Source organism: Bos grunniens, chromosome 8, assembly GCF_055505025.1.
Source record: "Bos grunniens cultivar Pamir isolate PY7600 chromosome 8, Bosgru_T2T1.0, whole genome shotgun sequence".
In the NCBI taxonomy this organism is placed as follows: domain Eukaryota; kingdom Metazoa; phylum Chordata; class Mammalia; order Artiodactyla; family Bovidae; genus Bos; species Bos grunniens.
In genome coordinates this window covers 123244-150161 of record NC_141172.1, presented here as the reverse complement: position 1 = coordinate 150161, position 26918 = coordinate 123244, and the positions used below count along the sequence as shown (strand labels likewise).

Here is a 26918-nt window from a genome sequence, read left to right as displayed (position 1 = left end):
AGCATGAAAAAGATTGGAAATAAATATCTTTTTTAAAATTGTATCTTGGATCAGGAGCTTAAAGTTAGGTGAATCCTAGAATCAATCACTCTCTTCAGGAGTACGTAGGAATTCTTGATCCCATTTCCATTGTCTTTTATTAATCTGTTTCATTAACAATCTATCCCCTAAATAGTAAACCCAGTGACTTTTCGTAACTATTGTTGTTGCAGTATGTGTTTTCTCAACCTGTACTGTGATCAGCTGTACTTTTCTATTGTACTTTTGTTTTCTGTTGTGCTTTTGTTTCTATTGTGCTTTTGTTTCTATTGTACAGGTTTTCTTGAGCTGTACTTTTCTATTGTAGCATTTTATTGGGTCTGAGAACCTTCAAGTATGCAACCCCAACTGCTACAACTGATTTTATGTGTCGCTATATGGTTCTGGTAGTTAATGTGTGAATTCTCATTCTTTAGAATACTACAGAATGAGGCCTATATATTTTCTTTTACATCTAATTTGATAGAAACGTTTTAAAATGCAGTAATTCTTTAAAGGAAAACCAGATGCTCAGGTGGGTCAGCCTGCGGAGGGCGCACCTGCCCGGCAGGCGGAGTAGGCGGGGCCTCGGCCACGCGCGGGCTTGGAGGCGGGCTGGGGGCGGTGCCTTTTCTCTGTTTGTGCGCGCGGCGGCCGGGGGAAACGATTGGTGGCCCTTGAACCGGAAGTGGTTGGCGGCGCGCGGGCTCTCGGCGGGACCGGCTGGCACTGCAGCTTCTTGTTGCAGGATGGTGGGCGGTGGCGCGAAGCGTAGACTCCGCGGAGAGGGGCCGCAGGTACCGCATTGAGGTCCGAGGGCGGCCGTGGGCCCGAGGATCGCGCGGCGCGTTTGTCCTCGGCTGGAGGGCAGGCCGCGCGCTGCGGTCGGAGCGGAGAGCGGCGCCGCGCCTCGTCTCCGGGTCCCTCGGGGGCGCGTTGACAGCTCAAGGCCGGTTACAGTCTCGGGGCCCAGCCCTGGGGCGGCCACAGCCCGGCGTCCTCGGGGTCAGGTTGGCGCGGCCTGGCGAACCTCCCCCGGGGCGCGGGCTGACTTAGCCCACTCCCCCTACACCACCCTCCTTGTCCCACCCGTAGGATGGCGTGTGGGGCCCCTCCCGTGGAGCCGTCCCCGAAGCGGGTGACTCGGGAGATTGGTGTCGGGGCGCAGCGCCGAGCTCGGTCCGGGGCGCTCGGGATAGGGAAGAGGGGCGCTCACTCGGAGGGGCCGTCTGCTTAGGCTTTCTTGCATCTCACGTGAGTCAGCACTGCAAGAACAGGAAAGAGTCCGGCTGTAAAGAGTAAAGGAGGGTTTCCAAAACTTCCTTCAGCCGCGCTGTCAGCTGGGGTGCAGGTGGTGGCGGGGTTGGGGTGAGACGGTGCCGGAGGGCCAAGTTCTGGGCGGCCTTTGCCCCCGTCGCGCTTTCTAGAAATACAAGGGTAAATAAAGGATAAGGGCAGCCCTGAGGGGGACAGGTACTGCATAGTCCTGAACTCTAGTTATTGAGAATTGGGGTATCCTGAACTAGCATGTGAGCTCAGGCAGCGCTGAAACGCTCGTTCCTCCTTTTAAAGGGGCAGTGAACTGCTCTGACAGAGTGTTAGTGTTAGGAAAAAAGTCTCAGAAATGAATAGGAGTCCACAGAGGCTACGGTTAACCTAATATAGGTAGCAGTTATGTATTCTGTGTTAGCACTGTTCTGTCTGTGTCTACAAATAATTTATTGTCACAGCCTTATGATATAGGTACTACATAGACCTTTTTTGTAGCTGAGAAAATAGGGCACAGAGGTTAGATAACTCACCCAAGGTGACAGAGCTGGAAATGGCAAGAGTCAAGAATCTCCCTGAGCAGCCTAACCAGTATGCAAAACTGCCTTTTATCGAGGTATATTTAAAGGCTCTTCTTTATAACATCTTAGATTTGCGCCTGTCTTTGAAAGTCTAACCAAAGGCTGTTACACAAACAGGAGGGACGGTGGATCAGGTCCTGATGAGTTCCTGCTGTTGCCTGTTTACAGTTGGAGAGGCAGCATGCAGTGGTTGAGCACCACCCCGCCCCCCCGCCCCAACCCCGGAGCTGGCCCACCTGGGGTTCAGTGCGGTTCTTCACTTTCTAGGTGGAGACCCAGGGCAAGTCACTTAACCTCGGTTTCCTCCTCTGTAGAGTGTGGCTAATCAGATCAGATCAGATCAGTCGCTCAGTCCTGTCCGACTCTTTGTGACCCCATGAATCGCAGCATGCCAGGCCTCCCTGTCCATCACCAACTCCCTGAGTTGACGGAGACTCACATCCATCGAGTCAGTGATGCCATCCAGCCATCTCATCCTCTGGCATCCCCTTCTCCTCTTGCCCCCAATCCCTCCCAGCATTAGAGTCTTTTCCAGTGAGTCAACTCTTCACATGAGGTGGCCAAAGTACTGGAGTTTCAGCTTTAGCATCACTCCTTCCAAAGAAATCCCAGGGCTGATCTCCTTCAGAATGGACTGGTTGGATTCCCTTGCAGTCCAAGGGACTCTCAAGAGTCTTCTCCAACACCACAGTTCAAAAGCAATTCTCCGACGCTCAGCCTTCTTCACAGTCCAACTCTCACATCCATACATGACCACAGGAAAAACCATAACCTTGACTAGATGAACCTTTGTTGGCAAAGTAATGTCTCTGCTTTTGAATATGCTGTCTAGGTTGGTCATAACTTTCCTTCCAAGGAGTGAGCGTCTTTTAATTTCATGGCTGCAGTCACCATCTGCAGTGATTTTGGACCTCCCCAAAATAAAGTCTGTCACTGTTTCCACTGTTTCCCCATCTATTTCCCATGAAGTGATGGGACCGGATGCCATGATATTCGTTTTCTGAATGTTGAGCTTTAAGCCAACTTTTTCACTCTCCACTTTTACTTTCATCAAGAGGCTTTTTAGTTCCTCTTCACTTTCTGCCATAAGGGTGGTGTCATCTGCATATCTGAGGTTATTGATATTTCTCCCAGCAATCTTGATTCCAGCTTGTGCTTCATCCAGCCCAGCATTTCTCATGATGTACTCTGCATCCTAGGTTAACATCATCATAAGTTAAATAAGCAGGGTGACAATATACAGCCTTGACGTACTCCTTTTCCTATTTGGAACCAGTCTGTTGTTCCATGTCCAGTTCTAACTGTTGCTTCCTGACCTGCATACAGGTTTCTCAAGAGGCAGATCAGGTGGCCTGGTATTCCCATCTCTTTCAGAATTTTCCACAGTTTATTGTGATCCACACAGTCAAAGGCTTTGTCATAGTCAATAAAGTGGAAATAGATGGTTTTCTGGAACTCTCTTGCTTTTTCCATGATCCAGTGGATGTTGGCAATTTGATCTCTGGTTCCTCTGCCTTTTCTAAAACCAGCTTGAACATCAGGAAGTTCACGGTTCACATATTGCTGAAGCCTGACTTGGAGAATTTTGAGCATTACTTTACTAGCATGTGAGATGAGTGCAATTGTGCAGTAGTTTGAGCATTCTTTGGCATTGCCTTTCTTTGGGATTGGAATGAAAACTGACCTTTTCCAGTCCTGTGGCCACTGCTGAGTTTTCCAAATTTGCTGGCATATTGAGTGCAGCACTTGTAGTACCTATTAATAGCTCATGAGGTACTTCTGGGGATTAGATGAGTTCCATCTATAGGTGTTTAGAACAGTGGCAGGCACTGTAGTAAGTGCATAACAAGTACTTATCACTAACAGTGTTTACTGTCATCTTTATTGCTGTTAGTATCACTATTGGGGCTTCCCAGGTGGTGCTAGTGATAAGGAACCAGCCTGCCAATGCAGGAGACTTAGATGCTTCTGGGTTGGGAAGATCCCCTGGAGGAGGAAATGGCAACCCTCTCCAGTGTTCTTGCCTGGAGAATCCCACGGACAGAAGAGCTTGGTGGGATACAGTCCACGGGGTCGCAAAGAGCAGAAACAGCTGAAGTGACTTAGCGTGCACGATGACACCATCAATTTTTTGATCCAATTTGAACAGCCTTTTTGTTCAGTTTAATTTTTTATGACCTATGACACATTGTAATCTTTGGCATAATCCACTGTTATCCTTGATCATGGCCCATTTTGACCTCATTTGTTTAGTTATAGAACAGACACCTGGGAAGCCATTGCCCAGCCCAGGGACTGAAAGGAGAACCACAGCTCTCCATCCTCATGGTCCTCACTTGTCCTTTCTGCCCAGCTCCTTCCTGTCGCCCTTATTCAGTGCAGCTACAATCCTCAACTGTCTGTTTTTCCTTTGTCTTCTTATTTTACCTTTATCACCCATGAGGTTATTATGTCTGTCTGAACTATATTTTGAACTTCATAAAATGGCTGTCATGCTGTATATAATCTTTGGGGATTTTTTTTCTTCATTTAATGTTGTTAACATTGATCCATATTGTGTGTGGCTGTTTCCTTTTCACTAAGTAATACTCCATTTTGAGCCCTCTGAACTCATAATCACAGAAAACTAACCAGTCTGATCACATGGACCACAGCCTTGTCTAACTCAATGAAACTATGAGCCATGCCATGTAGGGTCACCCAAGACGGACGGGTCATGGTAGAGAGTTCTAACAAAACGTGGTCCACTGAAGAAGGGAATGGCAAACCACTTCAGTTTTCTTGCCTTGAGAACCCCGTGAACTGTATGTAAAGACAAAAAGATAAGACATTGAAAGATGAATTCCCCAGGTTGGTAGGTGCCTAATATGCTACCGGACATCAGTGGAGAAATAACTCCAGAAAGAACGAAGAGACGAGGCCAAAGAAAAAACAACACCCAATTGTGGATGTGACTGGTGATGGAAGTAAAGTCCGATGCTGTAAAGAGCAATATTGCATAGGAACCTGGAATGTTAGGTCCGTGAATCGAGGCAAATTGGAAGTGGTCAAACAGGAGATGGCAAGAGTGAACGTCGACATTCTAGGAATCAGCAAACTAAAATGGACTGGAATGGATGAATTTCACTCAGATGACCATATTATCTACTACTGTGGGTAAGAATCCCTTAGAAGAAGTGGAGTGGCCATCATAGTCAACAAGAGTCTGAAATGCAGTACTTGGATGCAGTCTCAAAAATGACAGAATGATCTCTGTTCATTTAAAAGGCAAACCATTCAATATCACAGTAATCCAAATCTATGCCCCAACCAGTAATGCTGAAGAATCTGAACGGTTCTGTGAAGACCTACAAGACCTTCTAGAACTAACACTGAAAAAGGATGTCCTTTTCATTATAGGGGACTGGAATGCAAAAGTAGGAAGTCAAGAAACACCTGGGGTAACAGGCAAATTTGGCCTTGGAGTACAGAATGAAGCAGGACAAAGGCTTATAGAGTTTTGCCAAGAGAATGCACTGGTCATAGTAAACACCCTCTTCCATCAACACAAGAGAAGACTCTATACATGGACATCACCAGATGGTCAACACCGAAATCAGACTGATTATATTCTTTGCAGCCAAAGATGGAGAAGCTCTATACAGTCAGCAAAACAAGACCGGGAGCTGACTGGCACAGACCATGAACTCATTGCAAATTCAGATTTAAATTGAAGAAAGTAGGGAAAACCACTAGACCATTCAGGTATGACCTAAATCAAACCCCTTACGATTATACAGTAGAAGTGAGAAATAGATTTAAGGGTTTAGATCTGATAGACAGTGTGCCTGAAGAACTATGGGTGGATGTTCATGACATTGTACAGGAGGCAGAGATCAAGACCATCCCCAAGAAAAAGAAATGCACATAGGCAAAATGGTTGTCTGAGGAGGCCTTACAGATAGCTGTGAAAAGAAGAGAAGCAAAAGGCAAAGAACAAAAGGAAAGTTATAACCATTTGAATGCAGAGTTCCAAAGAGTAACAAGGAGAGATAAGAAAGCCTTCCTCAGTGATCAGTGCAAAGAAATAGAGGAAAACAATAGAATGGGAAATACTAGAGATCTCTTCAAGAAAATTAGAGATACCAAGGGGACATTTCATGCAAAGATGGGCACAAGAAAGGACAGAAATGATATGCACCTAACAGAAGCAGAAGATATTAAGAAGTGACAAGAATACACAGAAGAACGATACAAAAAAGATCTTCACAACCGAGATAAATCAGGATGGTATGATCACTCACCTAGAGCCAGACATCCTGGAATGCGAAGTCAGGTGGGCCTTAGGAAGCATCACTATGAACAAAGCTAGTGGAGGTGATGGAATTCCAGTTGAACTCTTTCAAATCTTAAAAGATGATGCTGTGAAAGTCCTGCACTTGATATGCCAGCAAATTTGGAAAACTCAGCAATGGCTGCAGTACTGGAAAAGGTCAGTCTTCATTCAAGTCTCAAAGAAAGGCAGTGCCAAAGAATGCTCAAACTACTGCACAGTTGCACTCATCTCACATGGTAGTAAAGTAGTGCTCAAAATTCTCCAAGCCAGGCTTCAACAGTACGTGAACTTCCAGATGTTGAAGCTGGATTTAGAAAAGGCAGAGGAGCCAGAGATCTAATTGCCAACATCTGTTTGATCATCGAAAAATTAAGAGAATTCCAGAAAAACATCTACTTCTGTTTTATTGACTATGCCAAAGCCTTTGACTATGTGGATCACAATAAACTGTGGAAAATTCTGAAAGAGATGGGAATACCAGACCACTTCACCTGCCTCTTGTGAAACCTGTATGCAGGTCAGGAAGCAACAGTTAGAACTGGACATGGAACGACAGACTGGATCCAAAGAGGGAAAGGAGTACGTCAAGGCTGTATATTGCGACCCTGCTTATTTAACTTATATGCAGAGTACATCATGATAAACACTGGGCTTGATGAAGCACAAGCTGGCATCAAGATTGCCAGGAGAAATAGCAATAACCTCAGATATATAAATGACACCACCCTTATGGCAGAAAGTGAAGAAGAACTAAAGAGCCTCTTGATGAAAGTAAAAGAGGAGAGTGAAAAAGTTGACTTAAAACATTCAGAAAACTAAGATCATGGCATCTGGTCACATCACTTCATGGCAAATAGATGGGAAAACAGTGGAAACAGTGAGAGACTTTATTTTGGGGAGCTCCAAAATCACTGCAGATGGTGACTGCAGCCATGAAATTAAAAGACTCTTGCTCTTTGGAAGAAAAGTTAAGCCAACCTAGACAGCATATTAAAAAGCAGAGACATTACTTTACCAACAAAGGTCCATCTAGGCAAGGCTATGGTTTTTCCAGTGGTCATGTATGGATGAGAGAGTTGGACTGAGTGCAGAAGAATTGATGCTTTTGAACTGTGGTGTTGGAGAAGACTCTTGAGAGTCCCTTGGACTGAAAGGAGATCCAACCAGTCCATCCTAAAGGAAATCAGTCCTGAGTATTGATTGGAAGGACTGATGCTGAAGCTGAAACTCCAATACTTTAGCGCTGATGAGGAGAACTTTGAAAAGACCCTGTTGCTGGAAAAGATTGAAGGCAGGAGAAGAAGAGACGATAGAAGATGAGATGGCTTGATGGCATCACCGACTCAATGGGCATGAGTTTGAGTAAACTCTGGGAGTTGGTGATGGACAGGGAGGCCTGGTGTGCTGCAGTTCACGGGGTCGCAAAGAGTTGGATACGACCGAGCAACTGAACTGAAAACTCCAATGTTTGAAAATCCTGTAACCATTCTCCTGTCAATAGGCATTTTCATTTGTCCTATTTTCAACTCATAAAACAGTACCTTTCTATGTATATCATCTGGTTCATAAATGCGCTTTGCAGACTTTAAATGATACCTAAAGTTACAAGGTCAAGTTGATCCTGAAGTTTAGGATTTCTCAGTGTTGGTTCTGTGGACATTTGAGCCAGTTAATTAAGCTTCTCTTAAAGGGCCTCTCCTGTGTTGTAGGACACTTAGCAGCGTCCCTGGCCTCCACCCACCAGAGTGGCAGTAGCACACGCTCCCTCCCAAATTTGTACAACCAACAACGTCTCCAGACACTGCTGAGTGTGTCCCCCTGGAGGCAGGATGGCTCAAGTGGAACAACCCTGATGTAGATGGGAATGGAAGGACAGGAAGGAAAGTTCCTACCACTTCTCAGAGACTGAAGATACGTAACCTTTGACCAGGAATTTTATCTCTGCAGAGATGGGCCGGGTATCTAAGGGGCATTGGAAAGCCTAGCCTACTTACAAAATACACTTATATTGCAGAGATGCTGGAGGGAGTTTTATAACCAATCTGGCATTAAAGGACCTTTTCTGAAATAATTTTTTAACTGTTTTAACCTCTCATATCCAGTTATATCTGACAATTTCCTCCGGTATGATTGCTTAGTCTGTTTAAACAAGAGGCATGATGGCATCCTGTTTACCCAAACAAGGCGAAACCTGCTCTTTTCTTTCTTTCTTTTTTTATTTCATTTTTTATTTTGTATTAGGGTATAGCCAATTAACAATGTTGTGATAGTTTCAGGTGGACAGTGAATGGACTCAGCCACACATATACGTGTATCCGTTCTTCCTGCAAACTCCCCTCCCATCCAGGCTGTCGTGTAACATTGAGCAGAGTTCCCTGTGCTCTACAGTAGGTGCTTGTTGGTTGTCCATTTTAAATGTAGCAGTGTGTTCATGTCCATCCCAAACTCTCTTATTATCCCTTCCCCTGCATCCTTCCCCACCTCAACCCCCCCCACCCCACGGCCAACCATAAGTTCATTCTCTCAAGTCTGTAAGTCTGTTTCTGTTTTGTAAATAAGTTCATTTGTATCATTTCTTTTTAGATTCCACATATAAGGGATGTCAAAGGATATTTCTCCTCTGTCTGACTTCAGTCAGTGTGACAATCTCTAGATCTACTTATGTTGCCACAAATGACATTATTTTATTCTTTTTAATGGTTGAGTAATACTTCATTATATATACACACCACATCTTTATGCATTCCTCTCTTGATGGACTTTCAGGTTGCCTCCATGTTCTGGCTATTGTAAACAGTGCCTCAGTGAACACTGAGGTACATGGATCCTTTCAGATACGTTTTACTCTAGATACATGCCCAAGAGTGGGATTTCTGCATCATATGGTAGCTCTATTTTAGTTTTTTTAAGGAATCTTTATACTGTTCTCCATGGTGGCTATACCAGTTTATATTCCCACCAACAGTGTAGGAGGGTTCCCTTCTGTCCACACTCTGTCCAGCATTTATTGTTTGTGGATTTTTTGAAGGTAGCCATTTTGACTGGTGTGAGATGAGATACCTCATTGTAATCTTGATTTGCATTTCTCTATTTAGCAAAGTTGAACATGTTTTCATGTGCGTCTTGGCCATCTGTATGTCTTCTTTGGAGGAGTGCCTGTTAACTCCTCTGTCCATTTTTTGACTGGGTTGTTTGTTTTGATGTTGTTAAACCTCATGAAGTGTTTGTAAATTTTGAAGACTAGTCCATTATAGCTCCTCCATCCATGGGATTTTCCAGGCAAGAGTACTGGAGTGGGGTGCCATTGCCTTCTCCAATAGGTCATATTACATGCAAGTATTTTCTCCCAGTCAGTGGGTTGTCTTTTCGTTTTTTTTTTATTGTGTCCTTTGCTGTGCCAAAGCTTTTGAGTTTAAGTAGGTCCCATTTGTTTTTGTTTTTGTTTCCATTATTCTGGGAGACAAATCAAAAAAGATATGCTGCAATTTATGTCAGAGAATGTTTATAGTGCCTGGTCTCACATTTAGGTCTTTAATCTATTTGGGTTTATTTTTGTGTGTGGTGTTAAAGAATGATCTAATTTCATTTTCTTACAAGTAGCTGTCCAGTTTTACCAGCATCATTTGTTAAAGAGACTGTCTTTCCAACATTGTGTAGTATTGTTGCCTTTGTTGTAGGTTAATTGGCTATAGTTGCATGGGTTTATTTCTGGGTTTTCTATCCTGTCCCATAGATCTATATTTCTATTTTTGTGCCAGGGCATACTGTTTTGATGACTGTAGCTTTGTAGTATAGTCTGAAGTCAGGGAGCCTGAGTCCTCCAACTCTGTTTCTCTTTTTCAAAACTGCTTTAGCTATTTGGGGTCATTTGTGTCTCCATAGAAATTTTAAGATTTTTTGTTCTAATTCTGTGAGAAATTGGTAATTTGATAGGGATTGCATTGAATCTGTAGATTGCTTTGAGTAATATAGTCATTTTGACAATATTGATTCTTCTAATCCACAATCATGGTATATCTCTCCATCTGTTTATATCTTTTTCAATTTATTTTGTTAGTGTCTTAGTTTCCACAGTATGGGTCTTTTACCTCCTTGGGTAGGTTTATTGCTAGGTACTTTATTCTTTTTGATACAATGATAAGTAGAATTGTTTCTTGAATTTCTCTTTCTGATATTCTGTTGCTAGTGTACAGAAATGCAACAGATTTCTGAGTTAATTTTGCATTCTGCAACTTTAGCAGACACACTGATGAGCTCTGGTAGTTTTCTGGCAGCACCTTTAGGATCTTCTGTGTATATTGTCCTGTCAACTGCAGACAGTGACGGTTTAACTTCTTTTCCAATTTGGATTCCTATTCTTTCCTTCTCTTCTCTGATTGCCGTAGCTAGTACTTCCAAAACCATACTGAATAAAAGTGGCAAGAGTGGACATCCTTGTGGGCATTCTTGTCTTGTTCCTGAGCTTAGATGAATGCCTTCAGCTGTTCATCACTGAGTATGCATGTTGGCTGTAGGTTTGTCATATATGGTCTTTATTATGTTGAGGTGTGTTCCCTCTGTGCTTACTTTCTGTAGAGTCTTTATTGTAAACAGCTGAATTTTGTCAGAGGCTTTTTCTGCATCTGTTGAAATGATCATATGTTTTTATTCTTCAATTTGTTAATATGGTACATAACACTGATTTGCAAATGTTGAAAAATCCTTACTACCCTGGGATGAATTCCACTTGCTCATGGTGTATCATCCTTTTAATGCATTGTTGGGTTTGGTTTGCTGGTATTTTGTTGAAGCTTTTTGCGTCTGTATTCATCAGTGATACTCACCTATAACTGTCTTCTTTTATGTGGTGTCTGTCTGGTTTTGGTCCAGGGCGATGGTGGCCTCATTGAGAGTGTTTGGAAGTGTTCCTTTCTCTACAGTATATGGCGACATAAACTTGGTGAACCTGATCTTGGAATTTACAGAAGTGGAGGGGAAGGTCTTTGGAAGGGGCTGCAGTCTTTCACAATGACAGTTGAATGGGCTGTCAGTAAATTATGAATTGTTTCTCTTTAAAGCTCACACTGGGGTTTCCCAAGTGGCACAGCAGTAAAAAATCCATCTGCAATGCAGAAGATACAGGTCTGATCCCTGGATTGGGAAGATCATTTTGAGTAGGAAATGGCAACCCACTCCAGTATTCTTGCCTGGAAAATGTTGTGGGCAGAGGAGCCTGGTGGGCTATAGTCTATGGGGTCCCAAAGAGTTGGACATGACAGCGCAGCATACACACCTGTGAAGGCATCTGGTCCTGGACTTTTGTTTGTTGGCAGTTTCTTCATAAACATAGTTTCAGTTTCAGAGTTCGTGATTGACCTATTCATATTTTCTGTTTCTTCCTGGTTCAGTTTTGGGAGACTGTGTCTTCCTAAGACTTTGTCCATTTCTTCTAGGTTGTCCATTTTATTGGCGTATTGTTGCTCGTAGTAGTCTCATGATCCTGAGTGTTTCTATGGTGTCCATTGTAACTTCTTCTTTTTCATTTCTCATTGTATTGATTTGATGAATCTGATGATTTTGATGAATTTTTTCCTTGATGAATCTGGCTAAAGGTTTTTCAATTTTGTTTATCTTTTCAAAGAACCAGCTTTTAGTTTTGTTGATCTTTGCTGTTGTTTCCTTTTGTATCTGTTTCGTTTATTTATGCTCTGCTCTCTACGATTTCTTCCCTTATACTAATTTTAGGTTTTGTTCTTTCTCTAGTTGCTTTAGGTGTAAGATTAAGTTGTTTATTTGAGATTTTTCTTGTTTCTTGAAGTAAGATTCTATTGCCATAAATTTCTGTCTTAAAACTGCTTTTGCTGCATGTCATAAAACCCTGCCCTTTTCTTATTCCTCATTTCCTGCTGTTTACCTTTTCTTTTTTCCATTTTGGCTTTTTGCTTTCTATGTTTCCATTATCTTAGAGACATGTGTTTAGATATTTGTTGTGTGTGTCCCTCCTGACCCAATTACTGTTCTTTTTCTCCTTGCCCAAAAGAATCCCCAGATTTTACTCAAATACCATATATAGAGTTTTAAAGAAAATGCATGTATCTCATAGAGTTGGGGGAATAAGATAAGCAAATTACTTTTAGAGAAACTAAGTTTTGTGTGCTTATTTTCAGTGTGAAAAACTGGTCGATGTGAAGAAGAGTAAGTCCTGTGAAGCTGACGTGCCCAGTGACCTTCGAAAAGAGGTGGAAAGCCATTACAGGCTTCCTCTGCCTGAAGATTTCTACCACTTCTGGAGGTTCTGCGAAGGACTTGACCCTGAACAGCCAGCTGGTGAGTGTTCCAGAACCTTCCTCCTGCTGCTGCCAGTGGAAAAGGCAGTAGGAAGCTGGACTCAGGATCTAAACAGTTCACAGAAAAGGAGCTTCCCCAAAGAGGTGTGAAGTCAGAGAAGCAGAAGGTAATGGTGTCACTGTGACCTGTTACACTAGCAGAGGGGCATCACCCCGTAGCGCACTCTGATGAGCGGCTTGGGGGAAAACGGGAGCACACTCTGACCGTGAGCGTGACTTAGCAGCTGCTTCTAGGAGCCTGTTGTACGGACGCAGTGAACCCAAACCTGTGTTCAACAGCAGTGAAACAAGAAGTAGGAAACAGCGTATGTGCTCACAGTCACACATCTGTTCAGTGGACTGTATGTATAGTTTCAGAAGAATCCGGCAGATTTGCAGGCAGTAATAAAGCATCGTGCCTGGAATATTTTAAGTGAAAAAAGAGACCGTGTGTAGCTTTTGCTGCATTAGTATTACGTCAGGAACATACACAGCCACGCACACAGATACACACCACACACAGACAGAAGCACACATCCCTGTATACTTTGTGAGCATACTGTCCCTGGAAGGTACACCAAAAACGGGTCACGTTGCAGCAGTTACTTTTCCCTGTTACCCTTTTGTACTGACGGAGTGTCTTCATGCGGTGCGGGGAAGCACTGCCTGGACTGTAGACAGGAACGTACACTGGGAGAGAGCTGGGCTTGGGCCGTGTTATCCACACATTCAACCATGCAGCAGCAACCTGTCTACAAGTATTCACAGACGTGTACAAGCGTGTTGGCAGAGATGGCCACTGAAGCAGTGTTTAGATTGAAAATGTAACAAACAGTAAATGCCTATCAATAGAGTAGACGTCCTCTTTCTTTAAAGAAACATTTAGTAGCCTGAGAAACTATTCAGAGGATTTAAGTGAGAACAGGATGAAGAACTAAAAAGCAGAGTACAAACAGCAAGATCTCCCTTTATAGCCCTATCTCATATCTGTTCATGGAGGGGGATGTTATTTTCCTCCCTCCAAGTCAACTATCTCCATGCCCTTCTCACTGTTGGCCCTTGCAAGAGTTGTCCCTCCGTGGCATCCTGGGCCCTGGTCCTGCCTCTGCGGGAAGCAGAGGGGCCTGTCTGTCGTAAGCGTGCACACCTGGCGACTCTGATCAGTGACTGGAGAAGGAAGTGGATTCAGCCTGGGTTAGGGTGAGCCAGACTGAGCGCCCAGGAGGCCAGGAATCGAGACTGATCAGTAGTTGAGGGGGGGAGGGAGGAAGTACTTTAATTAAACACATTTGTAGTTAAATTACTTGTCCTCATGGGCTAGCCCTCTTGCCTCTCCCTTGGTCTGGGTGTGCTCAAATATTTGAGGCAACAGCTGCATTGCATAATAATGAGACAAGCTAAACGTCTGCAGCTCTAATAGGCCCCCAGGAACACAGAACTGTCCTGTTTGGGCCAAAGTCAGAAACAGCAGGAGTGTTTGAAAGGTCCTCAGTGGTAAAGTTACGAGGAAATCCTAAATGTAAGGGCCACATCTTCATTGCTCTGATTTCTTTTCCATAGAGTGTTTACAGCAGACATCTTCAAGTGACTGAAGACTTCTTTTACTTTAGAAGCTCTTTTTAAAGACGGTTGCTTAGAAACATTTTTCTGAATGAAAGGTACTATTTTCTGCTTCTTCTAAGTAAACTTGTTTAATTTATAGATTCACTATCTGCAAGCCTTGGACTTCGATTAGTGGGTCCTTATGATATCCTTGCCGGAAAACATAAAATAAAGAAAAAATCAGCAAGCTTGAATTTTAATCTTCACTGGAGATTTTACTATGATCCTCCTGAGTTCCAGACCATTATTATTGGAGACAGTAAAACTCAATTCCACATGGGGTATTTCAGGTAAGGGTCATTTCTTCTAAAATACAGCTTTGTCTTTGTTTAGTCACTAAGTTGTATCTGGGTCTTTGTGACTTCGTGGACTGTAGCCTGCCAGGCTCCTCTGTCCATGGATTGTCCAGGCAAGAATACTGGAGTGGGCTGCCATGCCCTCCTCCAGGGGATCTTCTCAACCCAGGGATTGAATTTGAGTCACCTGCATTGGCAGGCGGATTCTTTAGCATTGAGCCACAAGGGGAGCCCTTACTTCTCCCAAAATACAGCTATTGCCCCTTTTATGAGTGCAAGCAGACATTCACTGGCCTCCCCAAGGCGAAGGGCATGTACCCTCTGTTGGTGGTGTTCTAACTTACTGACCTACCCTGGAATGGATGAACTTGTTAGGCCAACCTCATCAGTTTTTCTGCTGTGCTTATAAACTTTTTTCTTTTCGGTTGAGAAGAGCTCTTTTTGCCCAGGGAAGGTAATTCGGAGCAGCTGCTGTGACTTAAGTTAGGCATGTGCTTCCGAGGGCCGTGGAACTAAGCACGCACTCTGAAGCAGACTGGTCCTCTTGTTTATTGTCTGGGTGGCCCTGTACCAGTCCCCTGTACCCGTGACTTTCTGTGACTCACTTTCATTCCACACACCTAACAAGAATATCTGGGGGTAAATGGATACATGCAAGATGCTCAGACTTTTAGAAATAGAGCCGGTGGAGGTGGGGATCCCTTGTCCACTTGAGAGGTGCTGTCGTTGACGGCGGGGTGAGGGACAGAACATGGAGGGAACGTAGGGGTGCTGTGGGCACCCAGGGCTGGGAGTCGGGCCCTGACCCGCTGGCCTCCCACTGCCCGTCCAGGACCTTAGCTGAGTCACCTGGTCTCTCTGTGTGGTTTCCTAGTCATACAGTGAAGAGACTTGGTGGTCGATATGCTTCCAGTTCTTTCACTGCAAATATTCTGTGGTCCTCCTGTCTCGTTTCTTTTTGCTGCTCCACCTTCTTTCTTTTTCACAGGCTGTAAAACTGGGGTGGGATGATTGTATGTAATTTCACCTCCTTTTGACAAGCTTTATTCCCCCTTTCTTTGTATTTAGGTGTAAAAGTAACTAGGTCCTAAGAATCTTAATTTTAGGTTCTGTTATATAAATGAGATTTGTTGTGGATATTCCTAAGAAGCCTAGAACTTAAACCTAGCAAATTCATTAGCAATTTTTTAAAAGACATGCAGATATAAATTCTTATTTTCAAACCTAAAATCCTCCCTTCTGATAAGTTATGGGCAGCTAAATTTTTACTACCTTTCGTTTAAACAGGGATTCTCCTGATGAACTTCCTGTATTTGTCGGTACAAACGAAGCAAAGAAAAATTGTATAATTGTTCAAAGTGGAGATAATGTGTTTGCTGCAGTCAAGTAAGAAAATATTTCACTACCTCTCCTATTGATATTTGTTTACAATTTTTATACCGTATCAGTCTGTCTCTGATTTTTAGAGCATTTCCATGAATTTTGCAGACTTCCCTTGCATACACACTTCATCTTTTCACCAAACAATAGACTCTTTTCTGACTACTTAATGAAAATATTACTTAAACTTGACCTTATTTGTCCCATGGCAAGGTCACAGGATTTTTAGGCATCTGACTTTAAACAGTCATGGCGAGCTCGTACTGAGCAGCTGCATTATGTGGAATGTGATTCACACAGGAGGTTGAGTGTCATAAAGCAGGCAGTCTGCACATCCTGGGGGCAGGGTGGGAGTGAGGGGCCGGTGGGGGGGTGTTGTTGACTCAGCTCAGTGGTGGGTGATCTCTGACCCCCAGGGAAGAGCTGGGGAGTGGGGCTCCGGGACTACATTGTCTGTCAGGATCTGGGCCAGTGAGAGGAAGCCCCTTGCCCGCCGTCCCTGGACACTGGGGACGGGACAGGACGGTCATGTGCCTCTGCGAGCCAGTGGGGCTGGATCCGGTCTCCACGCTCTGATATCAGGGCCTCGTCTTCAGTAGGGCAGGGGGGCGAGCGGCATGAGCTGAAGCACAGGGTGGGCGTCGCGGGGGCACCTTGCTCTGTCCTGGGCAGCTGCAGGCCCCGTCCGCAGCAGGTGTGCAGTGGACTGTAATAAAATGAAGAAGGCATCTGACTCGCTAAGTAGATCATGTTTGTGTGACATCTTTTAATCACCTGCTTTTAAAAAGACTTTGATTCCCTGTGCTTGCATGGCACAGATTGGCAGTAAACAGGACTCGGACTCAAGTCTGTCGGTGAGCCTGCAGGGCCCCTGCACGTGCAGACCGCTGCGTCTGAAGGGCGGAGGGCTCCTGGCAGGCTCCCTTCTCTCCTGGCAGCTCTGAAGTTACAGAAGGTGTGGCTTGCTCTTCATATTTTATATGGTTCTTCACACCCTTCGTTGTTTGTTTCCTTGTCCGTCTCCTGCGCTGATGTGTGGGTTCATGGGAGAGAGGCTTTTTCCTGTGCGCGGCGCCTGCTCTGTGAGTCAGGCATTCCTTCCACAAACTCTGACAGCAGAACCACCAGGTTTCCTTCAGTCCTACTGGTCTTATTAAAAAGAAAGTTCAGTTGTTATCTAAAATAATACAAGATTGTTCTGGCATTTTTTAGCTTATCAAAGAACACAGAAGAAAGAAAACAAAAATTCACTGGTGATAAATTTATAATTTAGGGGAAGACCACCAAGGATTTGAGTAGCTAACGTTATTCAAAAAATGTTTTGTACTTCGGTAATTTATATCAAACATATGTTTGATAAAGTATTAATAATACTTCTATAGGTTATAATACTTTTCATTTATTATAGATTATAATACTTTGTGTATATTTAGTATAATTTTTGAGACTTTATTGAAATCAGTTAATTAAAATAATTTGTATATCAGCCTGAGTAAGGTGTTTTCAGGCAGACCATTTGTTAAAAACAAATTATTTATGCCTAGGGAAACTAGTTTTCTTTGCGTAAGATTTAATAGTACCCCAAGAAAATGCAAATTCAGCTAACAAAGGTGAGTAAAAATTAAAGAGTGGTAATACCCAGTGGAGATCAGCCCTGGGATTTCTTTGGAAGGAATGATGCTAAAGCTGAAACTCCAGTACTTTGGCCACCTCATGCGAAGAGTTGACTCATTGGAAAAGACTCTGATGCTGGGAGGGATTGGGGGCAGGAGGAGAGGGGGACGACAGAGGATGAGATGGCTGGATGGCATCACTGACTCGATGGACGTGAGTCTGGGTGAACTCCGGGAGTTGGTGATGGACAGGGAGGCCTGGCGTGCTGCGATTCATGGGGTCACAAAGAGACGGACACGACTGAGCGACTGAACTGAACTGAACTGAATGCCCAGTGGTGTTTACGGTGTAAGAAGTCCTTGTGCTCTGTGTTAATTGGTAAAATGTTTATGGAGAGTAGTTGGAATACGGCTGTTTATATATTTTTTCAAAGATTTCTTCACAGATAATGAAGGTTGCCAGGTACTGGGCTGCACCTTAAATTAGCAATTCCATTCCTAGCTCCTTATCTGAAGAAGTTTTGGGTTTGTACACAGATATCTGTATATATTGCAGGTTATTTATAAAAAAGAAAAGTTGGAAAAAATGCACATTTCCAGCAGTAGAGAAAATTAGGTAAGTAAAGAGAGACTATCCATGCAGTGTAGCACCAGGATATTGATCCGTCAGTTTAGGAAGGTGTGGACACATTGCATGAGGAGGTCATGTAACAGAATGGTGTGGAAAGGTCCCCGCTTCACATCCTGGAACACACACAGAAATCCAGGTAGACTGGAGGTTTTAAAATTCGTATCTTTATACAACAAAATTAGAAGTTATTTTCTTTATTCTTTCTTTTCCCTAAAATAATTGTAGCAGTATCTGGTCCTCACATACCTCCTGAAAGGTCTCAGAGACCGTGGGGTACACAGGCTGCTCTGGGCACTGATGCTGAGTTAATGGTTTGAGACTCTCACATGGGAGCTTCACCTCAGCTGCTGTTCCTCAGCTCCTCCAGAGCAGGACTCGGGAACATTTTTTAAAACTACCTATTACAGGTAAATCTGAGTGTAGCCCAGAGGTGCACTTCTGTAACTTTAATTAAACGAACATTCATTTCAGTGGACGTTTAATGGGTGCGTACTTCGATTGGGGCCCAAAGACCATTTAAAATATTTGCTGCTTTCTCTAAATACGGCCAGAGTGTCAGGTCTTGGGTCGAGTTGCACTGTTGAATATCCTCTTCTCTTCTCCCCTGTGCCCGGATGTCCTCTGCCTCCCCGCTTTGCTGTCCTGTGTTGTGCAGACTTATTCTCATAGGCCATGACTTTTCAAGCAGTGGCTCTGAGTAGAATCCTTGAAACTGGGAACCCAGGAGGTTCTGATGCGTGCTCAGCTCCGGAACCTGAACTGAACGGCGGCTATCAGACAGTGGGGTGTGGAGCCTGCCCGCCGGCTCAGGGGCCGTGAGGGGCGCTCTGGGTGGTGGTGGGGGTGTTCTCTCACCCCTCGACGAGCGGGCGGCAGCGGGTGATCGGCGGACGGTGTCGTCACAGCACGGCCACGACGCGAGTGTCAGCACCGTCCCCAGGTTGCCGACGGAGCTGGAAGGACGAATCGGGCCCTGCGGCTGGGCGCCGGGTGGGAAGTGCAAAGGGTCTGTCTCAGTGAGAGAGGCCCTGTGGGACCAAGAGCTGAGCTCAGCTGTTTTCCACTTCCACTGGAGAGAGTGGCCGGCACACAACCGGGTATTCCGACCTGAGTGTTCGGGAGACGTTTTCTCAAATGAACTGATGAAGACAATTGACTGCTGTCATTTCTAAAAATTCAAGATTTGAGAAGCAAATCTTGTAAGTTGTAACCAGCCTTGTGAGCATGGCAGCCGCTCACTTCCTGAAGACTTTGCTACTGTGATGGGTGGTGCTGTGGCGGTGGTCTCCCCCACCGTGACGGGACGGGGAGTCTGGTGTGACGGCGAGCTTCACTCTGCGGGAGCGCTCTATAGCCTAGTGAACTGATCTTTTCCTCACGAGCACCGCAGGAGTCTCCCGAGGTCCAGGCTCACTCACGGCTCGTGGAACACCACAGGACTTCTGGCTCTTTCCGCGGGCACATCTCCGCCCGGAGCGGAGCACCGCAGAGCGGTGTCAGCGCAGGTTTGAAGCTGAGATGGAGCTGGGCAAGCAGGAGCGGAAGTGGTCCTGCCGGGCAGCAGGGCCGCCGGTAGGGGTGGGCCCTGCCCTGAGAGGCCCTCCCCGTGGGCCCGCGGGAGGCAGGGAGGAGGCACGCCGTGGGGAGGGGCAGTGAGGGGAGGGGCCCCAGGCCCGGGCCGAAGTGTGCTGTGCAGTCGTGTTGACAGACCGACCTCCTGACTCACGGCTGCTGAGGCAACACGAGGTGTGCTGGGACTTTGCTGTAATTAGGAGACTCTGATCCTGGTGGTCTCAGCTTTAACCAGCGCACACTCATTCTCTCAGCTTGGGTACGGTGTGGTCCTCTGCCTCAGCTTCCTGATCTGTAAAATGGGGATGAGAACAATGCCCCAGCGGGCACTGCCCAGCGTCAGTGCTGGGCAGGAGCGGCTTCCTCCCGCGAGCCTGGCAGTGGCTGCAGGAAGGGGACTGGGCCAATTCCAGCTTGCTCTTGCACTCTTGACTTTCTGCTCTAGCGGTAGAAGTCTTTTTTAAAAAATTACTGCAGTATAGTTGGTTTACAATGTTGGGTTAGTTTCTGCTGTACAGCGCATGAGTTACACATATATCCCGTTTTTTAGATTCTTTTCCCATGTAGCTCATTACAGACTATTGTGTACAGTTCCCCGTGCTGTATACAGTAGGTCCTTATTAGTTATCTGTTTATATAGTGTGTACATGCCAGTGCCAATCTCCCAATTTATCCTTTACTTCCTGGTAACCATAAGTTTGTTTTCTACATCTATAACTCTATCTTTGTTTTGTAGATAAATTCATTTGTATCCTATTTTTAAGATTCTTTTTTTTTTCTCTTCTTTTTTTTTTTTATTCAATTTTAATTTAAAAAAAAAATTATACATGTGTTCCCCATCCTGAACCCTCCTCCCTCCTCCCTCCCCATACCATCCCTCTGGGTCGTCCCAGTGCACCAACCCCAAGCATCCAGCATCGTGCATTGAACCTGGACTGGCATCTCATTTCATACATGACATTTCACATGTTTCAATGCCATTCTCCCAAATCTTCCCACCCTCTCCCTCTCCCACAGAGTCCATAAGCCTGTTCTATACATCAGTGTCTCTTTTGCTGTCTCATATACAGGGTTATCGTTACCATCTTTCTAAATTCCATATATATGCGTTAGTATACTGTATTGGTGTTTGTCCTTCTGGCTTACTTCACTCTGTATAATAGGCTCCAGTTTCATACACCTCATTAGAACTGATTCAAATGTATTCTTTTAAATGGCTGAGTAATACTCCATTGTGTATATGTACCACAGCTTTCTTATCCATTCATCTGCTGATGGACATCTAGGTTGTTTCCATGTCCTGGCTATTATAAACAGTGCTGCGATGAACATTGGGGTACACGTGTCTCTTTCCCTTCTGGTTTCCTCAGTGTGTATGCCCAGCAGTGGGATTGCTGGATCATAAGGCAGTTCTATTTCCAGTTTTTTAAGGAATCTCCACACTGTTCTCCATAGTGGCTGTACTAGTTTGCATTCCCACCAACAGTGTAAGAGGGTTCCCTTTTCTCCACACCCTCTCCAGCATTTATTATTTGTAGACTTTTGGATCGCAGCCATTCTGACTGGTGTGAAATGGTATCTCATAGTGGTTTTGATTTGCATTTCTCTGATAATGAGTGATGTTGAGCATCTTTTCATGTGTTTGTTAGCCATCTGTATGTCTTCTTTGGAGAAATGTCTATTTTTCCTCACTTCACTTAGTATGATAGTCTCTGGGTTCATCCATGCTGCACAGATGACATCATTTCATTCTTTTATTGCTGAGTAGTATTCCATTGTATGTAGGTACCACATCTTCTTTACAAGTTGTAGGTACAACATCCTCTGTTGATGGACATCTAGGTTGCTTCCATGTCCAGGCTGTTGTGAATAGTGTGCAGTGAACACTGGGGTGCACCGACATGTCTTTTCAGATTATAGTTTTCTCCAGGTGTATGCTCAGGAGTACGGTAGCTCTGTTCTTAGTTTTTTGAGGACCCTCCATACTGTTCCCCATAGTGGCTGCAAGAGTGTAGGAGGGTTCCCTTATCTCCACACCCTCTCATGCATTCTTAAAATTATTTCTGTAACTGGCAATAATGTACTATTTCACATACCTTTAGTATTTATTTTGTATACTTCGCTGGCGGTCTGGTAATTAAGACTCTGTGCTTCTTCTGTTGGGGGGCATGAGTCCAATCCCCTGTGGGGGAACTAAGATCCCACATGCCTTACCATGCAACCAAAAAAATAAAAGTGAAAATTAAGTTACTTTAAAAAAAAGTTATTTTGAATTGTGCTTTTGTATTAGCTTATAAAATAGTTTTGCTTTCCTTTACATTTTTAAAATTTCTTAACACAGATTTGAAGGTAACATTTAAAAGAATTTGCTGATGTTTAAGTATTATAAAGGTCCTCCAGTTCTGCACAAGTGGAAAGTTGTTTTTTGGAGTCTCCACATTCTTTTCTCCTGTTACATCAGACTTCTGCAAGGTTGTATGTCAGATCCTAGCATCAAGTGATGCAACATAAACTTGGCTTAACCTCACTTTTTAAGTACCTTGCGTCTTGGTTGTAGACATCACAGGGATAAACAGATCTTGTTTGCTGTTTCTGTGACTGGTAGGTATTTATTAATACTGCTTTTCTCTTGTCTGAAGAATCTGTTAGGGGCTTTGAGAGAATGTTGGTGGTTATTCTGCCTTCTATTTCTTGGGGTTTGATATCTGTAACTTGGCTCCCCTCAACTTCCCAGGGTCGGTGCACTTAGTACAGTAGGGTACATATGAACGAGGGCTACATACTAATGAGGGCTTTTACTTCTTTTTCAGATTATTTTTGATGAAAAAACTTAAAGAAGTAACAGATAAGAAGAAAAGTAGTCTCTTGAAAACCATAGATGAGAAACTCACAGAAGCAGCCAGAGAACTGGGGTTCTCCCTGGAGCAGAGAACTGTGAGGATGAAGCAGAGAGACAAGAAAGTATGAGTTCCATCTGTCGGTCTCTGTTTGCTGTTTCAGGGTGGGGGGCGGCGGGGGTGGGTTCCCGCTCACCTGCATCTCCTCCCCTCCCCTCCTGAGGAGAGCTGTCCCCGCCTCCCACAGAGCTGGCTCCAGGGTGGTTCGGGGGCTGGACTGGAAGAGTCCTGCAGGTGTGGTGGGCACGAGACAGGGCACCCTCGCTGTGGTTGCAGAGCTCAGGCCAGGCCAGCCCAGTCTGTCTTTAGTCTTGACCTACCAGTCGCTCATCTCATAGTAGAAGAGCGGCTTTGTACCTCACACTTGCTTACATTTCTTTTTTTAATAGCTAAGGCTGGATGGTTTCATGCCAGGTGATTTGGGGTAGATTTGTAAAGGTCTGCCTTACGGGCTTTATATAGTCAGCCCTGAGGGTAGTTGGCATATGGGCGACGTTGTTCCTGAGCTGTGTACTGGGGTGTGCGAATTCCTCCAGGAATTGGTGTGAGAAGTCGTCTCTCCTTGCTTTATTGAGCCCACCAGCCTTCCTTTTGCGCCTGCTGTGTGAGTGGAGTTTCATAAATAGCAGATACCTCTGGGTTTGGGATCCTTCGGGTTTTTCACTTGGCACCTGCCTGGGTAACAGAGAAGCTGAAAGAATTCTGCTTTGGGGCAAATGAGAATTCTGAGTCCGTCCTGATAACCCCTGAGGAGGGACATTTATTACTGGCGTCTGGACACCCAGTCTCCTCCAGCCTCTGAGCAGGGTCTCCTGCATGTGGCTGCTTCATCTGTGCATTCTCAGCCAAATGGAGTACTAGTCAGCCCTGAATAAGCCAGTACTGGTAACTAAGTACTTTAGCTTAGTTATTAAAAATCCTACTCCAGTTCATTTTCTGATCCTGACTCAGCCGCAGGGGTGGGTGACTTTCAGGTAAGTTGTAGTCACTGAGTCCCTGTCTTATCAGCTCTTTTAGTCCTGGAGGTCAGGAAGTAGTTTCTAAAAGTGTCCATGGCATGAAACTCCCTGCATGGGGCATTTCCCTGCTCTAAGATTTCATGCTGCTGTTTTACCTCTCCAGTTTTCACCAGGGGCCTTTTCCCACCTTAGAGTGAGGGGAGGGGAGAGTGTCTCACCCCGCTGTGACATAGCCTGGTAAACACATAAAAAGAAAAAAAAACCTTAGCACCATGATTTCAACCATGGTGATAATGGTTATGTCATTTGCCTCCATAAAGGGTGCCCCCAAACTAGAAGCTGCCTGACTTAGGGGAAGTTTGCTGGCAAGTCTGAATGCTCCTGGGGACCTGTGTTTCGCAGACGGGCAGGAGTTCTGGCCACATCCCCTCCTGCTGGGCGGGCCTCTGGCTCTCTGCGCAGCAGCTGTGGCTGTGGACTGAACTGACACCACCCCCTGCCTCTGTGGCGGGACACACGGGGATGACTTCCCTATGCTGACAGTTAGTAAAGGCCATTCATTGCACTGCTCTGTAATTATTTCAAGTACCTGACTTCTACCTGATTTTAAAGGAAAGAAATAATAGTTAACTTCTGCCCTGGGGTCCAAATTTACTGAAATAAAAGGCACAAATTATATTTTGGCAGAAGTCTTAAGGGTTTGTGTATGAGCTTTATTTGCCCCCTTTGTTGTTTTCATCTATTTTCCATGTTATTTTTGTTTTATTTAAGGTGGTGACAAAGACCTTTCATGGGGCAGGCTTGGTTGTCCCAGTGGATAAAAATGATGTTGGATACAGAGAGCTCCCTGAAACGGATGGTAGGGTATTTATGTGGCCATGAGCATGTGTTAATGTGTGGGGGGAGTTTCCTTGTGTTGAATAGGTGGATACAGTTCCCCACCCACCTGCAGTGACGAAGGGCTCAGGCTCTGGGGTCAGGGAGGCTTGAACTGAAGCTGGGTTTGCAGCTGTGTGGCCTTAACCAGTTGTATAACTTTATTAAACGACATCTTCCATCTGTCACATGGTGAGTGGCGGTGAGTACCGTCCATAGGGGTGTCTGGGAGTAACCCGATACATAAGGTGCTTATTATTAATGCACTGCTTGCCTAACAGCACTTGGAACAGTGTTTTTACAAGTTTAAACAATACGAGCCTATGGTCTAGGTGACTTTTTCTACTATTTCACAACCTTTGACATTACGGTCAACTTACACTATAGTAGTTACTGAAACAGCATGTGTTTGTGGACAGTTTTCCATCTGAATGTAGGTTTTTTTAGCTTTTAGAAGCCCATCCTGAGTTACTTCTTCGGTAAGTATAAGCACTCTTTGCAAATGGACTTTTCATACACAAAATCTAACTGTTGCTTTGTTGAAAAGGAGGATAAAATCTCTCCTGAGCGCTCTGCCTGTCCCCTGCCCTTCCCCTTTCCTTTTATCCTGGGAACACGCCTTCATCTGGCTCCCTTGGGAGGGGAGGAGTGGGGCGTGCAAACAAGAGGGCATCGAGATCAGAAATGTTAAAGCACTGTTTTTTCTAATGTGGATAAATGTTAAGCAGTTTTCTCTATTTTACCTCAAATTGCATTTGTGCTGTGGCCGCACACCCCCAAGTTGGTAAAGGAATTGGTAAAGGTTTAATTCCACAGTGATTTGTCTCTCGTATTTTTCTGTACTGCTTTTTAAAAGTAAGTTAGACAAAGGCAAAAAGAGCAAACTTTACTATTAGGATTTTTTTTTTTTTTTTTTTAACCCAGCTTCTGGTGTGGATGAGCCTAGAGTGGGGCTCTGTGTATGCTCGGTCTCCATACTGTTTTTGATTTTTTTCAACCATTGAAAAATGAAAACACATTCTTATCTTGAGGACAGTTAAAAACAGGTGGGCCAGACTTGTGCACCCTGGACTAGCCCAGGGAAAATCTCTGGAAGCTGGTGTGACTCCTGGTTGTAGTTAGACTCATGGAGAAACCACTTTGCTGGAACAAGAAATGGTTTTTGTTAAGATTCAAGCATAAAAATGGCTAAAGTAAAACGGCTGATGTGTTACAGCACCAAGGCAGGAGGCCCCAGGGACAGTGTCACGGGGAGGCGTGGGTGCTCACAGGTAACGCTGTGGCCCTGTTCTCTCAGCCAGCCTCAGGAGAATCTGCGGGACAATTGTGGAGGCCCCGAGCGACGCCGACAGACTGCAGGCCTTTGCCCCCGTCCAGGAGATGATGACCTACGTGCAGTTTGCTAACGATGAGTGCGACTATGGGATGGGGCTGGAGCTGGGACTGGACCTCTTCTGCCATGGCTCCCACGTGAGTGAGCACCACCCCCACACACACACACACACGCGTGGGGTATGGACTCAGCTGGAATTTCAAAATGAACTTTTTGAAATTATTTTAAGCAGATTCTTGAAAGATTCTTGAGTTCTAAGAATATTTCTTATTTGAGGTTCATCTTATGTTTCTGGCCAAGGTGAACGACCAAGACTTTTTTGCCTTCAGGTATATGTTAACATGGGGCTTCCCAAGTGGCTCAGCGGTAAAGAAACCCGCCTGCCAATGCAGGAGATGCAGGTTTGATCCCTGGGTGGGGAAGATCCCCTGGAGGAGGAAATGGCAACCCACTCCAGTATTCTTGCTTGGAGAATCCCATGAACAGAGGAGCCTGGCGGGCTGCATTCCTCTAAAGAGTTGAACATGGCTTAGAAACTCAACAACAAATGTTCAAGTGATCTATTAGCTACGTATACAGCTTCGGTGTGACACATACACCTTCCTGGGCTCCATCTCATTCTCCATAGGGGATCTGTTCTGTGTTAGATGAAGAGCAAATGCTATTTGGAAATATGCTTTAAAATCTTTAAGACTCAGTGCCGATGTTTTATCATTAACACCTCATTAAACAGGAGACACCCACTCACAGTTCCAGCAGGGGGTACCTCAGCTCTAGTTGTTTCAGGGTCAGGGAGGCAGGTGATACGGTGACTCCGGGGCTGTCACCTGCCTCAAGTCCTGTCTTCCCAGCAGTGGCCGTGGGAGTGTGGGGAGCGCTCCCCGACCCTCTGTCCTGCTTGTGGCTGCAGTCTGTCCTTCCCGGCCACGGCACCTGGAGACAGGTGAAGGGTCTGCATTCGGGACGTGGGCTCTGTTAAACAAGTACCTGCTGCGCTCTCTGGCTGATGTCACCTTCTTTGGTTTTTCAGTATTTTCATAAAGTTGCTGGCCAGCTTTTACCTCTGGCATATAATCTGCTGAAGAGGAATCTCTTTGCGGAAATTATTGAAGCTCATCTAGCAAACAGGAGCCAAGAGGACGTGGACCAGCTCGCAGCATGAGTGGGGCTGCCTCTCTGGTGTACAGGATTGCAGAGCTTTAGTGTGAAACATGTTCTTCTGTTTTTAAGGACTACAGGAAATAAATGAATGGCAACTTTACTTTCCTAAA

At 44.9% G+C, this 26918-nt stretch overlaps 1 protein-coding gene across 3 annotated transcripts; it reads left to right on the top strand.

Moving 5' to 3' along the window:
• Window positions 1-712: 712 nt before the first annotated feature.
• Window positions 713-26918, top strand: HPF1 (histone PARylation factor 1). 3 transcript variants are annotated; one of them, XM_086414185.1, is made up of 9 exons: window positions 1826-1903; window positions 8454-8570; window positions 12330-12489; window positions 14191-14380; window positions 15674-15772; window positions 22393-22543; window positions 24210-24297; window positions 25612-25784; window positions 26678-26918. In XM_086414185.1, the coding sequence occupies exons 1-9, from the start codon at window positions 1841-1843 to the stop codon at window positions 26807-26809; spliced, it is 1173 nt and encodes a 390-aa protein (XP_086270311.1). In that variant the 5' UTR covers window positions 1826-1840; the 3' UTR covers window positions 26810-26918. The 3 variants fall into 3 exon arrangements, with proteins under 3 accessions (XP_086270309.1, XP_086270311.1, XP_086270310.1); XM_086414183.1 differs by lacking the exons at window positions 1826-1903; window positions 8454-8570 and adding an exon at window positions 713-815; XM_086414184.1 differs by lacking the exons at window positions 1826-1903; window positions 8454-8570; window positions 12330-12489 and adding an exon at window positions 13868-14007.